Genomic DNA, 13,942 nt, shown 5'->3' on the forward strand with positions numbered 1-13,942 from the left:
CAAAATTAGACACCAGGAAAATTCTGCACCAAGTGCTATTTTCTAAAGAGAATGCCGATCTAGGCGCCCTTTTAAGCATGGCGCTGAGCACAGATTACTGTATCCAACTTTGGACCCAAGGACAAAACGACTGTTGAAACCTGGAGTAAATTTCTGCATGCAAGTTGAGCACATAATTCTGGAGTTCTATCACACTGGGCCTAAACTTTTGGAACCCTCTGACCCGCTCATGCCACTCATGACCACATCCCCTTTGGGTTGCGCAAAACACTGGGTATGCAGTGTTATAGAATGGTGCTTAGGCAGATCCAGGCATAAATCCAGATTGGTTCCAATTAATGTCAATAATCATTAACAGCTTATTAACTAATTAGTTTGCAAGCATAGCTATTATATGTGTACATATTTGAGGCCATATGTAGAATTTGAGGGTATATGTCTAATTTCAATTGACCTAGAATACGAGAGGCACTGTAAGCATAGATCAGGTTTGTCCTTGATGTTTCTACTCCTTCCTTCCACTTTTAAGTTTGTTAAACTTCTCTTCTGTTTTTTTTTTCAGGATCATTTTATTACGCCATCTGTGTTTGGAGAAATTCTGTATGATAATTTCCTCTTTGACATTCCGAAGCTTCTGGATCTGTGTGTGCTTTTTGGGAAGGGTAATGGAGCACTGCTGCAGAAGATGATTGGTTAGCATTAATATTTCTTAGCCCCTTGCCTCTGTTGCTTTATTGGATACACTTCTCCCTCCGTATTCGCTGTGATAGGGGATTAACAGAGCCGCAAATACAGAAAAACCGCAAATAACTTTTTCATATGTTATTCGCTGTTTTCTATTAAAAACCATCATGAATATGGTGAAACCACGAATAACATGGTGGGAGACCTGGCCTCTTCCTGAAAAAGAGGCAAAACACAGTGAAGAAAGTGCTGGGAATCGGCGATTTTCTCTTTAAACGCTTGGAATCAGTGATTTCTCTATGCAAGCTGACGAAATTGTGGGGGGGGGGGGAGCCAGCAAGCTAAAAACCGTGAATAATCGAAACTGCGATTACTGAAACCGCGAATACGGAGGGAGAAGTGTACTTTATCTCTTGTTCTTTTGGGATAATTGATGTTATCAAATAATTAGATTATAATAGTAGGAAAGGGACTGATGTAGATTTCTGTTTCTATGTTTAAGTACTGCTTTATACCCCAAAGAAGGAACCCATCGTAGCTTATAGAAAATGGTGTTATGTTGTATTAAGATACAAATGTAACTCCACATTAATTAATTAATGTGGGCTAACTTAATTAATTGATTCAGTTTATATCCCATCCTCCCAGAAAGCTCAGGACAGTTTACAGAAGAACATATATAGTTTCAAAGACAGTAGGGAACCTATCTACAACAAATGGGAACTTAACCTAGTTTCAATAAAGGGAACATACATGATAAGAAAACCAGAAGGGACCTATCTATTCCCAGGAATTTACTGTTCTACGGACAGTGGGGACACAATACAAAAGAGCAGAGCAAAATAGGCAAGGCAATCGGGGTGTAGATTAATTGATCACATGGAAGATATGCATGATGAGTGAGATCACATATAGGTCTCTTAGTCCACATTTAGGATGACAAGTCCATGGTTGGGTCATTGGAAGAGGAAGGTTTTTACTGCTTTTCTGGTCCAACTACAATTACCATGCTGTAGAGGATCATCAGGTCATAGAAACATGATGGCAGATAAAGGCCAAATGGCCCATCCAGTCTGCCCCTCTGTAGCATCCACTACCTCTCCTCTCCCTATAGGCTAAGGCTCTTTACACCTGTATTGTGAGGTCATAAAGCTTTATGGTTATAGGCCCTCTTATTCTGGAGTTCTTACCTCATGTGTATTTAAGCCATATATGTATTTAAACATCTCATCTCTCCTCTCCCACCTTTCCTCCAAAATATATATATTTAGATCTTTGAGTCTGTCCCTGTATGCCTTGTGACGTAGAATAGACCTCGGACCATTTTAGTAGCCTTTCTGTGGACCGACTCCATCCTTTTTATATCTTTTTAAAGGTGTGGTCTCCATAATTGTACACAGTATTCTAAATGAGGTCTCCTTTTTCCTACTGGCCATTCCTCTCCCTATGAACCCTAGCATCCCTTCTAGCTTTTGCTGTCACCTTTTCAACCTATTTGGCCAATTTAAGATCATCACACACTATCGCACCCAAGTCCCGCTCTTCTTTTGTTCACATTAGTTCTTCACCTTCCTTTAGAGCTATCCCCATTGTGCCTGATGACGCATCTTAATCTGGATTCCTTCAGAAGATTGCCATGCAGCGGCCTTTACCTACACAAGATAGACCTGACAAGGAATTCTAAAATGCTTGGATGCCCCTAAAATGTAAACACCAGCACTATATAAGTATAATTTAGCTAAGAATGAAGATTATATCAGATAGCCCACACGGCTGAAAGAAGTTATCTTACAGCTTTGCCAACCTTCACTCAGAACAGTTTCAGAATTTACTATTCACTGGTCCTCAGCGGGCCACCACACACTCAAAAGCTTTCATTGTGTATGGCTTTACGCTCCCACTCGTCATAGGAGCCAGTTCGCCTTTCAATTTATATTCAAATATCTTAATAATTAGAAAATTTAAAGTACTTAGCTTCTAATAAGATGTTATGCAGGGAGAATTTGTTCTTAACATCAACATGTTTCGCCCGTTTGAATCGATGGGCTTTATCAAGATTCCTGCTCCCTCCTAATAACTTTCAACCGCCATTGTATAAATGTGAAATGGCGGTTGAAAGTTATTAGGAGGGAGCAGGAATCTTGATAAAGCCCATCGATTCAAACGGGCGAAACATGTTGATGTTAAGAACAAATTCTCCCTGCATAGCATCTTATTAGAAGCTAAGTACTTTAAATTTTCTAATTATTAAGATATTTGAATATAAATTGAAAGGCGAACTGGCTCCTATGACGAGTGGGAGCGTAAAGCCATACACAATGAAAGCTTTTGAGTGTGTGGTGGCCCGCTGAGGACCAGTGAATAGTAAATTCTGAAACTGTTCTGAGTGAAGGTTGGCAAAGCTGGATGCCCCTAAAGACATACACTGCCAAACCACAAGATACTTTTCTCAAACAGGAAAAAGTTTGGCAAGAACCTCATCTACATGACCTAATTCTAAGAGAATTACAAAACAGAACATGCAGTTAGCGATGGGGCAAGCCAAGCTTCAGTTGCCAAATTATTCAGTAGTAGCTGAATCTTCTCTCATAATGTGTAATAGCTCTAGTGCTCATAACACCCCCACCGGGCAAAGATCTAAGATTGCTAAATATGTTGGGCAAGAAGGTGTTCCAGAATACCATGTTAAATGTTACAATGACTGCCCAACTGGTTTCAAATGATGCCATTTTTATGCTGCTCTAGAAAAAATATAAGCAATTATACCTCCAATTCTAAGAGGGGAAACATAACAGAGGTCTGTAAATCCTGAGTGGAATGGAATGAGTAAACCTAAATTGATTTGTTGACATTTTCTGAAAGTACAAAGAGTAGAGGACATGCCATAAAGTTACATGGTAGTACATTTAAAATAAATGAGAGAAAATATTTTTTCACTCAAAGCATATTGTGGAACTCATTGAAGGAAGATGCAGTAACAGCAGTTAATGTAGTTGGAGGTAAAATCCATAAGCCACTACTTATCACTACTTTTGTGACCTGGATAGGCCACCGTTAGAAACAAGATACTGGTCTAGGTGCCATATTGGGTCATATCAAGGGACCAACTCTCTTATGTTTCCATTTTATGAAATTCTACTGCCTCTGATATTTTGAGAACTTTGATGAATATGCGATCTGATTAGATCAGCATATAAATAACAGCATCAAGGGGGCATCAATAGCCAATGAGAAAAATTACTTGCTAAACACTTTGTGGTTGTGAAAGGATGCATGGAAAAATAGATAATCTTCCTAATCAAGGACAATTGCAATACCATCCAATCTTTGGCTGCAGACAACACTGAGCAACACCAGTCATCAAAAAGGATTCATTACAGTTCATACAAAACATTTCAACCATATCAATAAGGACACAGGAGACCTTTGTCACAAAAATAATTTCAACATTACCAACAAAGGCAGAGAACAAGAGAGAAATCTTAATTAATAAATTATGACCCCTTAGGTAGATGGGTGCATGTCAAAATGGATCTGGGAAATACAACCATGGATTTATTCAATTTATATGCTCCTAATACGAATCAAATGGAGTTTTTCAAACAAATTCAACAATTACTTTTACCACTGGCTACATCTAATTTAATAGTAGCAGGGGATTTCAATGCTGTAATGGATCCAATTTTGGATAAAAAACCAAGTAGAATTATGAAATCATTAGGCTTAGATAATTTGATTCAATCTTGTGATTTAATAGATATATGGCGTATTCTTCATTTTAATGATCAGGAATTTTCTTTTTGTTCTCAGGTCCACAAATCCTTTTCACGAATTGATTATATATTTGTTTCTAATAACCTAGCGCAGCGTGTGTTAAAAGCAGTAATAGATCCTATTATAATTTTGGATCATGCTGGTGTGTGGATTAATCTTCAAAATTATGATATTGAACATTTCAATTCAATTTGGAGATTTAATAATAATTTTTTAGCGGATTCAAATTTCCTCGAAGAATTTAAATTAAAAATACAAGAATTTTTTCAAATTAATGATTCAGATAATATTAATGCTGAGATTTTATGGGACGCTTTTAAAGCAACAATGAGAGGAAATATTATTTCATATTCAGCATATATTAATAAACAACATAAAAAACAGTTTCTTGAATTAGGAAAACAAATTAAATTATTAGAAAATAAATTAATTGAAAAATGGGAAAATAATACATTACAAGATTTATTAAAACTAAAAGTTAAATATAATGAGATTTCTTCTCAATTTGTGAGGAAAGATTTATTTAATATACAATTTCAATTTTATGGAAATTCAAATAAAGCTGGAAAATTATTAGCAAATTTTCTTAAAGCAAAAAAAAGAAAATCCAAGATTATCGCAATAAAAGATATACAAGGTAATACACACACTAACAATAAAGACATTTTAATACAGTTTCTTGATTTTTATAAAGATTTATATTCTTCTGAATCTTATGAAAATAAAGAACCAGATGGACTTAATTTTTTAAATTCATTTATTGGACCAAATGTTCCAGATCATATAAAAGGAAGTTTAGAAGAACCTATATCTATAAAAGAAATAGAATCAGCATTGAAGTCTCTTAGAGTTGGATCCGCTCCGGGTGGTGATGGTTATACGGTTGAATTTTATAAATCATTTCAAAACATTATTTTACCATATCTATTAAAATTGTATCAGTATCAAATGAATAATGGAAATATATCAGGTACTATGGCTGATTCATTAATTATTGTCTTACCAAAACCAAACAAAGATCCTACTTTGGTTTCAAATTACAGGCCTATTTCTTTATTAAATGTAGATGGTAAATTAATTTCTAAAGTACTAGCAATAAGATTAGCAAACGCTCTTCCTTTCATTATTGATGTGCATCAAACAGGATTTATTGCTAAAAGACATTCATCACACAACACTAGATTAGCATTTCATTCTTTAAACCTAGCAAAAACTATAAATGATCCTGCATTTATGATATCTTTAGATGCAGAAAAAGCATTTGATAGAGTAGAATGGAAATTTATGTATCAAGCTCTAGAATGGTTTGGATTAGGCCCCGGCTTTATTAAAATGATTCAAACTTTGTATAGCTCTCCTGGTGCAAGACTATATATAAATAACAATTTATCAGATAGATTTAACTTGCAAAGGGGAGTTAGACAAGGATGTCCTTTGTCCCCCTTACTTTTTGATGTTGTTTTAGAACCCTTGTTAATTGCAATTAATCAAACTAAGGAGATAAAAGGAATCCCATTTTCTAACTGGGAATATAAACTTTCTGCATATGCAGATGATATTTTATTATATTTAAGAGAACCGGGGATTACTATTCCAAGTTTACTTAATCTTCTAGAGGAATTTGGAAAATTTTCTGGATATAAAATTAATTGGAGTAAATCAGAAATTCTTCCTATTAATGTTCATTGTACCAAAGGATTATTTGATTCATATTCATTTATTTGGAAAGAGGAAGGTTTAAAATATTTAGGAATTATGATTAAAAATACAATTGATGATACAGTCAAAGAAAATGAAAAACTTTTATTGAAAAAAATTACAGAAATGTGTGAACAATGGAATCCTTTACATCTTTCATGGTGGGGAAGAGTTCAAACAATTAAAATGATGATATTGCCTGTGATTTGTTATCAAATGAGTATGATACCAATATTTTTTCAGGGGTCCTTTTATAAAAAATTAAACAATATTATTACAAAATTTGTTTGGTTTGGGAAAAGATCCAGAATAGCTTTAGTATCTTTACAAAGACCAATTGTGGAGGGAGGGGTAAATTTTCCAAATTTTTATAGGTACCATCAAGCCTATATTCTAAGACAGGGTATGTATTGGATCCTCCCAGATCTCATGGAAAATGTACCAGATTGGCTATATTTAGAATGGCGGCTCCTGTTCCCATTACATTTAGATCATTTAATTAGTATAACAATGCCTAGAAAATACAAAGATAACAGAATTTTAATAGACACTTGGAAAACATTAAGATATATTAATAACCTATCACCAGATCCAATTAGTAAATCACTAAATCAATCTATTTGGGTAAACTCCAGGATCAAAATTGGCGGATTTAAGATCGTCTGGAAACAATGGATAAGTGCAGGAATACGAACATTAAATGATGTCATTTCAGATGGTTCACTGCTTAGTTTTTCACAATTGCAAAATAAATTTGGCTTAAATAAATCACAATACTTTAAATGGATGCAATTGAAGCAGGCCATTCAGGTAGGGTTCTCTGAATGGAAAAATCTTAATACTCAATATAGTCTGCCGGTTTTATGTTTCCAGGCGGATTTCTTGGGACACCAAGCCGCAAAATGGTACAAATTGATATATGGATTTTTAAATAAAAAAAAGAAAACTGGTCTTAGGGATATTTGGAGTATTGAGATTGGACAGACAATTTCTGCATCTCAATGGCCACGATTTTGGTCCTGGAGATTAAGATCTACAAAGTCAGCATCTATGAGTCAAACATGGATGTTTTTATTACATAGAGTGTTATGGACCCCTACGCGCCTGCAAAAAATAGATAATACTAGATCCAATAGATGCTGGCATTGTAAAATAGAAATAGGGACGTTAGATCACTTAATTTTTTTTTGTCCCTGTGTAAATGCCTTTTGGAATCTGATTTGGCCCCAAATTAACAAATTATTAGAAAATCATGTAGGACTCTCATATGACACCGTATTATTTGGAACTGCAATGAGAACTCAGAGTCCGATCTCGGTAAACAATAATAAGTTGCTATTAATATTAACAGGAGTCGCCATGCAACAAATTACTCAAAATTGGAAAGACTATACCAAATTAAATTATACGTTCTGGTGGAACTCTGTCTGTCATATCTACAAAATGGAAAAAGTAATAGCATTACAACATGGGAATTTTCATAATTTCAAAAAAATTTGGCAACCATTGACTAATTATTCTAATGATTAGACTTCTTAGCACAATTACAGTACTTATATAGGAATGGGGTGGGATATGTATAATTTTTAGAATCATTAATTGTAAAATGGGGAGGGATTTATAACTTTGATTATATATAATTTATAATATATACTGTTTATAAATTAAGTTGTATTAATGATAGATACAATGATATATAGTAATTAATTATATTACTTGAGACTCAATTATTGTAAAAATTGAAAATTTAATAAATAAAATTAAAAAAAAAAAAAAAAAAAAAAAGAGAAATCTCAAAACAGCATATCTTCAGGCTATCTTTTGACTGTGTGAACAATAGCATCATGCCAATGGGGAGGAAGGCTTACTTTTTTTGGAGGTAGAAGAGTATAGCGAACACGGATTTTGATTATTGTCAAAAACTGTTACAGATTGTATTGATCATCTCACCTGAAACAAACTTTTTGTCCACCTCTATCAAGAAGACAATAGTTATGAGGATTTGACTATGTCAACCCTAGAGGAACAGGTAGGACGGGGGAGATGAGATACAGATGTTTAAGTACTTGAAAGGTATTAACATGCGTACAAATATTTTCCAGAGATGGTGAAGTGCTAGAACTAGAAGACATGAGTTTAGGAATAACTTAGTTTTTCATGGAGAGGGTGGTGGATGCTTGGAATGCCCTCTTGGTGGAGGTAGTGGAGAGTAAAGTGATGACAGAATTAAAAAAATGCATGAGATAAACACAAAGGATCCTTAAATGGAAATAGGATGGAATCAAAATACAACTTGCCAGTGCTTAGACAGCAATTCCAGTGGTAGGAAAGTAAGGTCACTCCCATCCCATCCATATGCTAGACAGACATTTATGGTCTGTGACCTGAGAATAGCAGAGACAGATGAAAAACAAATGTGTGTACTTGTGTCACATTCAAGTTGCATGTTATAAGGGTATCTGAAGGGAAGGGGAGACATTTCAAAGTTGATAGCAAGTAAAATGTCGGTTTGCAACATTGTTGGATTGCTGATTTAATCAATGAATGTGATCATGCTGAATCAAAATTATAAAATCACTCTTCTAAGATTCTGTCACTGCCCTGTTTGATGATGGAGTGTAACCTGAGTAGAGTGTCAGATGCATCTCTGGCTGCCTTATTGAGGATTTTTATCTGTCTTGGAGGGGTATTTTCGATAGGACATCTAAGTCCAACTTTGAACATTTCCCACAAAGCATCCTAAGTGTGAGGCAGAGAAACCAGTACAAGGGGTATTCAATGAAGATACTGGGAAATACTTTTAAAACCAATAAGAGGAAATATTTTTTTGCTCAGAGAATAGTTAACGTAGCTTGTTTTAAGAACATTTGGACAATTTCTTGGAGGAAAAGTCCAGAGTCTGCCGTTGAGACAGACATGGGAGAAGCCACTGCTTGGCCTGGATTGGTAGCATGGAATGTTGCTACTCTTTGGGTTTTTGCCAGGTACTAGTGACCTGGATTGGCCACCATGAGGATGGCCTACTGGACTAGATGGACCATTGGTCTGACCCAGTAAGGCTATTCTTATGTTAAGTAGTCTCAACATCTCAACAAGTGGTGAAATCCGGTCCTGGATCTCTTTGTAATAGAACAAACACGTGCATTTATCAAAGAAGGGAAGACGTGTCTTCTGCAGCAGGCTGACTAAACTGCTGAAGAGGGCTTTAAACTAGAAATGATGGGGCAGGGTGATCAAAGCCCTCAGGTAAGTAAATCACTGAATATCTATACATGGATGGGAAAAGGGAGCAATGTCTGGAAAGCAGTATATGCTAATGCTCAAAGTATGGGAAACAAGATTCTGGATCTAGAAGCTGTGATGGAAGAAGATGAGTTGGATATAGTGGTGATCATGCAGACGTGGTTCATGGAGAACCATGACTGGGATGTAGTTATACTGGGCTATAATCTATTCAGGAAAGACAGGGTAGGAAGGAAAGGAGGGGGAGTAGCGTTGTGTTAAAGATCATATTAAAGCCACACAATTTCAGGATATGCAGGGCAAAAAAGAGGCACTGTGGATCAATTTGGAATGGTGAATATATTTACATTGGTGTGATATACAGGCCTCCACAGACAGAAGAGGTGGACAGATATTTAATAGTAGACATTCAGAATATATCTAAAAAAAGGGGAAGTTTTACTAATAGGTGATTTTTAACATGCTGGATATTGATTGGGGTATCCCTATTGTGGGATCTTCTAGAAGTAGGGAGATCCTGGATCCTCTACAAGGAGAACTGTTCCAGCAGTTGGTAATGGAACCCACACGGGATGGGGGGTCATACTGGACTTAGTGCTTACAAATGGGGAAAGTGTTTCTGATGTAACATTGGGTGATCATCTGGCATCCAGTGATCACTGCATGGTACGGTTTAATATTAAGATAGGTATAGAGAGGGCTCATTCAAAAGCAAAGGTTCTAGACTTTATAAAAACTAACTTTGTTTGGATTTGGGATTACGTCAAGGAATTGTCTGAATGGGAACATCTGGAAGGAGTGGAAATGCAGTAGGCAAAACTGAAAGGAGTGATTGTAAGAGTGACAAACCTTTTTGTGAGAAAAGTAAGAGGAAAAGAAGGCCGCTTTGGTTCTCAAAAGTAGTAGCTGAGAAGGTAAGGAATAAGAGGTTAACTTTCATAAACTACAAAAGATCACAGAAAGAGGAAGACAGGCAAAAATATATGAAAGCAAAGATGCAGATGGAAGAAAAAATAGCTGACATGGTAAAACGGGGCAACAAGACATTTTTTAGATATATTAGTGATAGGAAGAAGTGCAAAAGTAGCATTGTGAGACTCAAAGGTGAAGGGGAGAAATATGATAAAGAAAAGGCTGAATTGCTTAACAAATAGTTCTGTTCTGTGTTCACGGCTGAAGCACCAGGAGTGGGACTGTAGAAGACAAACATGAATAGGGATGAAGGAGTGGTAGACCCTGATCGATTTTCAGAGGGTTGTGTTCGTGATGAGCTAGCTAAAATAAAGGTAGACAAAGCAATGGGGCTGGATGGTGTACATCCGAGGGTGCTGAAGGAACTTAGGCACGTTCTGGAGGTTCCGCTGACTGACCTTTTCAATGCTTCTCTAGAGTCAGAAGTGGTACTAGAGGACTGGAGAAGGGCGGATGTGGTCCCTCTCCATAAAAGTGGAAGTAAGGAAGAAGTAGGGAATTACAGGCCAATAAGTCTGACTTCTGTAGTAAGCAAATTAATAGAAACACTTTTAAAACAGAGAATGGTGAAATTTCTGGAATAATGTTGTTTATAGGACCGGAGGCAACATGGATTCACTAGAGATAGGTCTTCTCAGACAAATCCGATCAATTTCTTTGACTGGGTGACCGGAGAATTGGATAGAGGGAGTGCGCTAGTTGTGGGGTATTTAGATTTTAGTCAAAGCCTTTGATAGTGTTCCACACAGATGTCTAATAAATAAACTGAGTGTCCTCGGGATGGGTCCCAAAGTAACAGGCTGGGTCAAGAACTGGTTGAGTGGAAGGCGACAGAGGGTAGTGATCATTGGAAATCGCTCTGAGAGAAAGGAGTGTTACCAGTGGTGTGCCTCAAGGTTCTGTTCTTGGGCCTGTTCTTTTTAATATTTTTATAAACTATATTGCTGAAGCGCTGTCTTCTTGGCGAGCTGGGAGGGTTTCCTAGATGGTTGGGTTGCTTCCCCTGACCTAACATACCCCCCTTTTTTTTTTCCTCTCTCTCTCTCTCTCAATTTCTTTTCTTCTTCTTCCAAGTCTTCTAGGGTTTTGGGCTGGGAAGTCAGATGGGTTTTAAATTTTTTTTTTAGTGCAGTTTGCTTGTTCGGTTGATAGCAGGAGGATCCTAAGTGGTTGTGCCTTTGTACCTTTTTTTTTTCCAGGTCTATCATACAAAAGGCCTTGGGATATTGGTTGGTTCCTTTCCGCTGTTACTATTTGGGGTTGTTGGGGAGAAGAGGGGGGTACTGGGGGAAAAGAGGGCTTCATGTACTTTTGAAGATGATACCGATTTTCGGTGTTCACAGCCTTGTCCAATTTCTTTGTTTACTTGTTGCTTGTTATTTCTGGTTGTATTCATTTTCATCAGTAAAAAAGATTTACACTAAAATATTGTGTACAATTCTGGAGGCCGCACCTTCAAAAAGATGTAAAAAGGATGGAGCCGGTGCAGAGGAAGGCTACTAAAATGGTGTGTGGTCTTCTTCATAAGGCGTATGGGGACAGACTTAAAGATTTCAATCTGTATACTTTGGAGGAGAGGGGAGGTATGATAGAGACGTTTAAATACCTACGTGATGTAAATGCATATGAGTCGAGCCTTGTTCATTTGAAAGGAAGCTCTGGAATAAAAGGGCATAGAATGAAGTTAAGAGATGAAAGGCTCAGGAGTAATCTAAGGCCATTCTTTTTTACAGAAAGGGTGTTAGATGCTTGGAATAGTCTCCCAGAAGAGGTGGTAGAGATAGACTGTGTCTGAATTCAAGAAAGCCTGGGATAGGCCCTTGGGATCTGTTAGAGAGAGGAAGAGATAATGGTTACTGCGGATGGGCAGGCTGGATGGACCATTTGGCCTTTATCTGCTGTCAGGTTTTTATGTTTTAGCACAGAACAAAAAGTGCCACACTTCTGCTCTTGTTGCCTGAGTCCCAAACAAGTAGCAGCAAATGTATATGTAATCTGCTGGTAGAAATATGTGCTATAGATGTACCTACCAATTCCCTTATAACATCAAGATTTAGCCCATCTGTTTATAATAGTATCTTATTGGCCAAAGCAGATCCAATTTTCATGCATATCGTATTAGCAGTTAATGTTCCTGTGCATGAGATTTTTGTTACCTACATGCATCACTTTACACTTATCCACATTGAACCTCATCTGCCATGTTGATGCCCATTCCTCGAGCCTGATTATATCACGTTGCAGATCTTCACAATCCCCCTGTGTCTTCACTACTCTGAATAACTTTGTATCGTCCGCAAATTTAATCACTTCACTCATCATACCAATGTCTAGATCATTTATAAAGATGTTGAAGAGCACGGGTCCAAGCACTGAGCCCTGCGGCACTCTACTGGTGACACTTTTCCAGTCCGAGTATTGTCCATTTACCCCCTCTCTCTGTTTCCTTTGATCCAGCCAGTTTTTAATCCACGTGAGTATTTCACCCTTGATTCCATGGCTTGCAATTTTCCAAAGTAGTCGTTCATGCGGAATCTTGTCAAACACCTTCTGAAAATCCAGATATACAATGTCGACCAGGTCACCCTTGTCTATCTGTCTGTTTACTCCCTCAAAGAAGTGCAGCAAGTTTGTCAAACACGATCTGCCTTTGCTGCACAAGGAGATGAGTGAGAGGGGAGGAAAGATGCTGCACATGGGGGGGGGGGGAGGAAACGCTGCCGCTGGCGAATCGGGCAGCTCTAGTGTTGAGGACATTCTGGAGGGGCTTCAGGGGTTGATCAAGTTTTTATTAAAATTTGATGTACATGCATTGTCAAGTTTTTCAAAGCGTATTACAAATTTAAAATGGGGGAAACACTATAATAAATTAATACAAGTTAATATATACTTACAAAAATCCAAAAGGAAAAGGGGAATGAACTACAATAATTAAAGAAAAAGAGAACATGTAAGGGGTGCACTTTAGGGAGGGCAAAATTAAAAAGGAATAGCAGAAGTAAGGAGATATAAAATTAATTAAGTTGATCTTAATTAGAGCTTATTTTTGGGGTAGGGCTTACAGGAGCACCTTTAAAAATCATGATAGGGCTTATTTTTGAGGAAATATGGTAGTTAAAAAGATATACTGAAAAGAATTATCAAAGCGGGGAGCTTAAGAACTAAGAATTGCCGCTGCTGGGTCAGACCAGTGGTCCATCATGCCCAGCAGTCCGCTCACACGGCGGCCCTCTGGTCAAGGATCAGCGCCCTAACTGAGACTACCAGCATACGTCCTTGTTCATTATGAGCTTGTCTAACTTTGTCTTGGATCCCTGGAGGATGTTTCCCCCTATGACAGATTCTGGAAGAGCGTTCCAGTTATGTACCACTCTCTGGGTGAAGAAGAACTCCCTTACGTTTGTATGGAATCTATCCCATTTCAACTTTAGAGAGTGCTCTCTCGTTCTCCCTATCTTGGAAAGGGTGAACAATCTCTCTTTCTCTACTAAGTCAATTCCCTTCAGTACCTTGAATGTTTCGATCATGTCCCCTCTCAGCTTGGGAATACTTTTTTCCTAGTACCTGTATA

The 13,942-nt window shown here is 37.3% G+C and overlaps 1 protein-coding gene across 4 annotated transcripts in view; it reads left to right on the plus strand.

Moving 5' to 3' along the window:
• ASCC2 (activating signal cointegrator 1 complex subunit 2) overlaps positions 1-13,942 on the plus strand; it is a 108,439-nt gene that overhangs the window by 24,476 nt on the left and 70,021 nt on the right. For all 4 annotated transcript variants that reach the window (XM_033955074.1, XM_033955073.1, XM_033955076.1 and 1 more), the window contains one exon: positions 563-692. In XM_033955074.1, coding sequence (XP_033810965.1) covers positions 563-692 — 130 coding nt within the window. The remainder of the gene's footprint in view (positions 1-562; positions 693-13,942) is intronic.

Source organism: Geotrypetes seraphini, chromosome 8, assembly GCF_902459505.1.
Source record: "Geotrypetes seraphini chromosome 8, aGeoSer1.1, whole genome shotgun sequence".
Taxonomy (NCBI): Eukaryota; Metazoa; Chordata; class Amphibia; order Gymnophiona; family Dermophiidae; genus Geotrypetes; species Geotrypetes seraphini.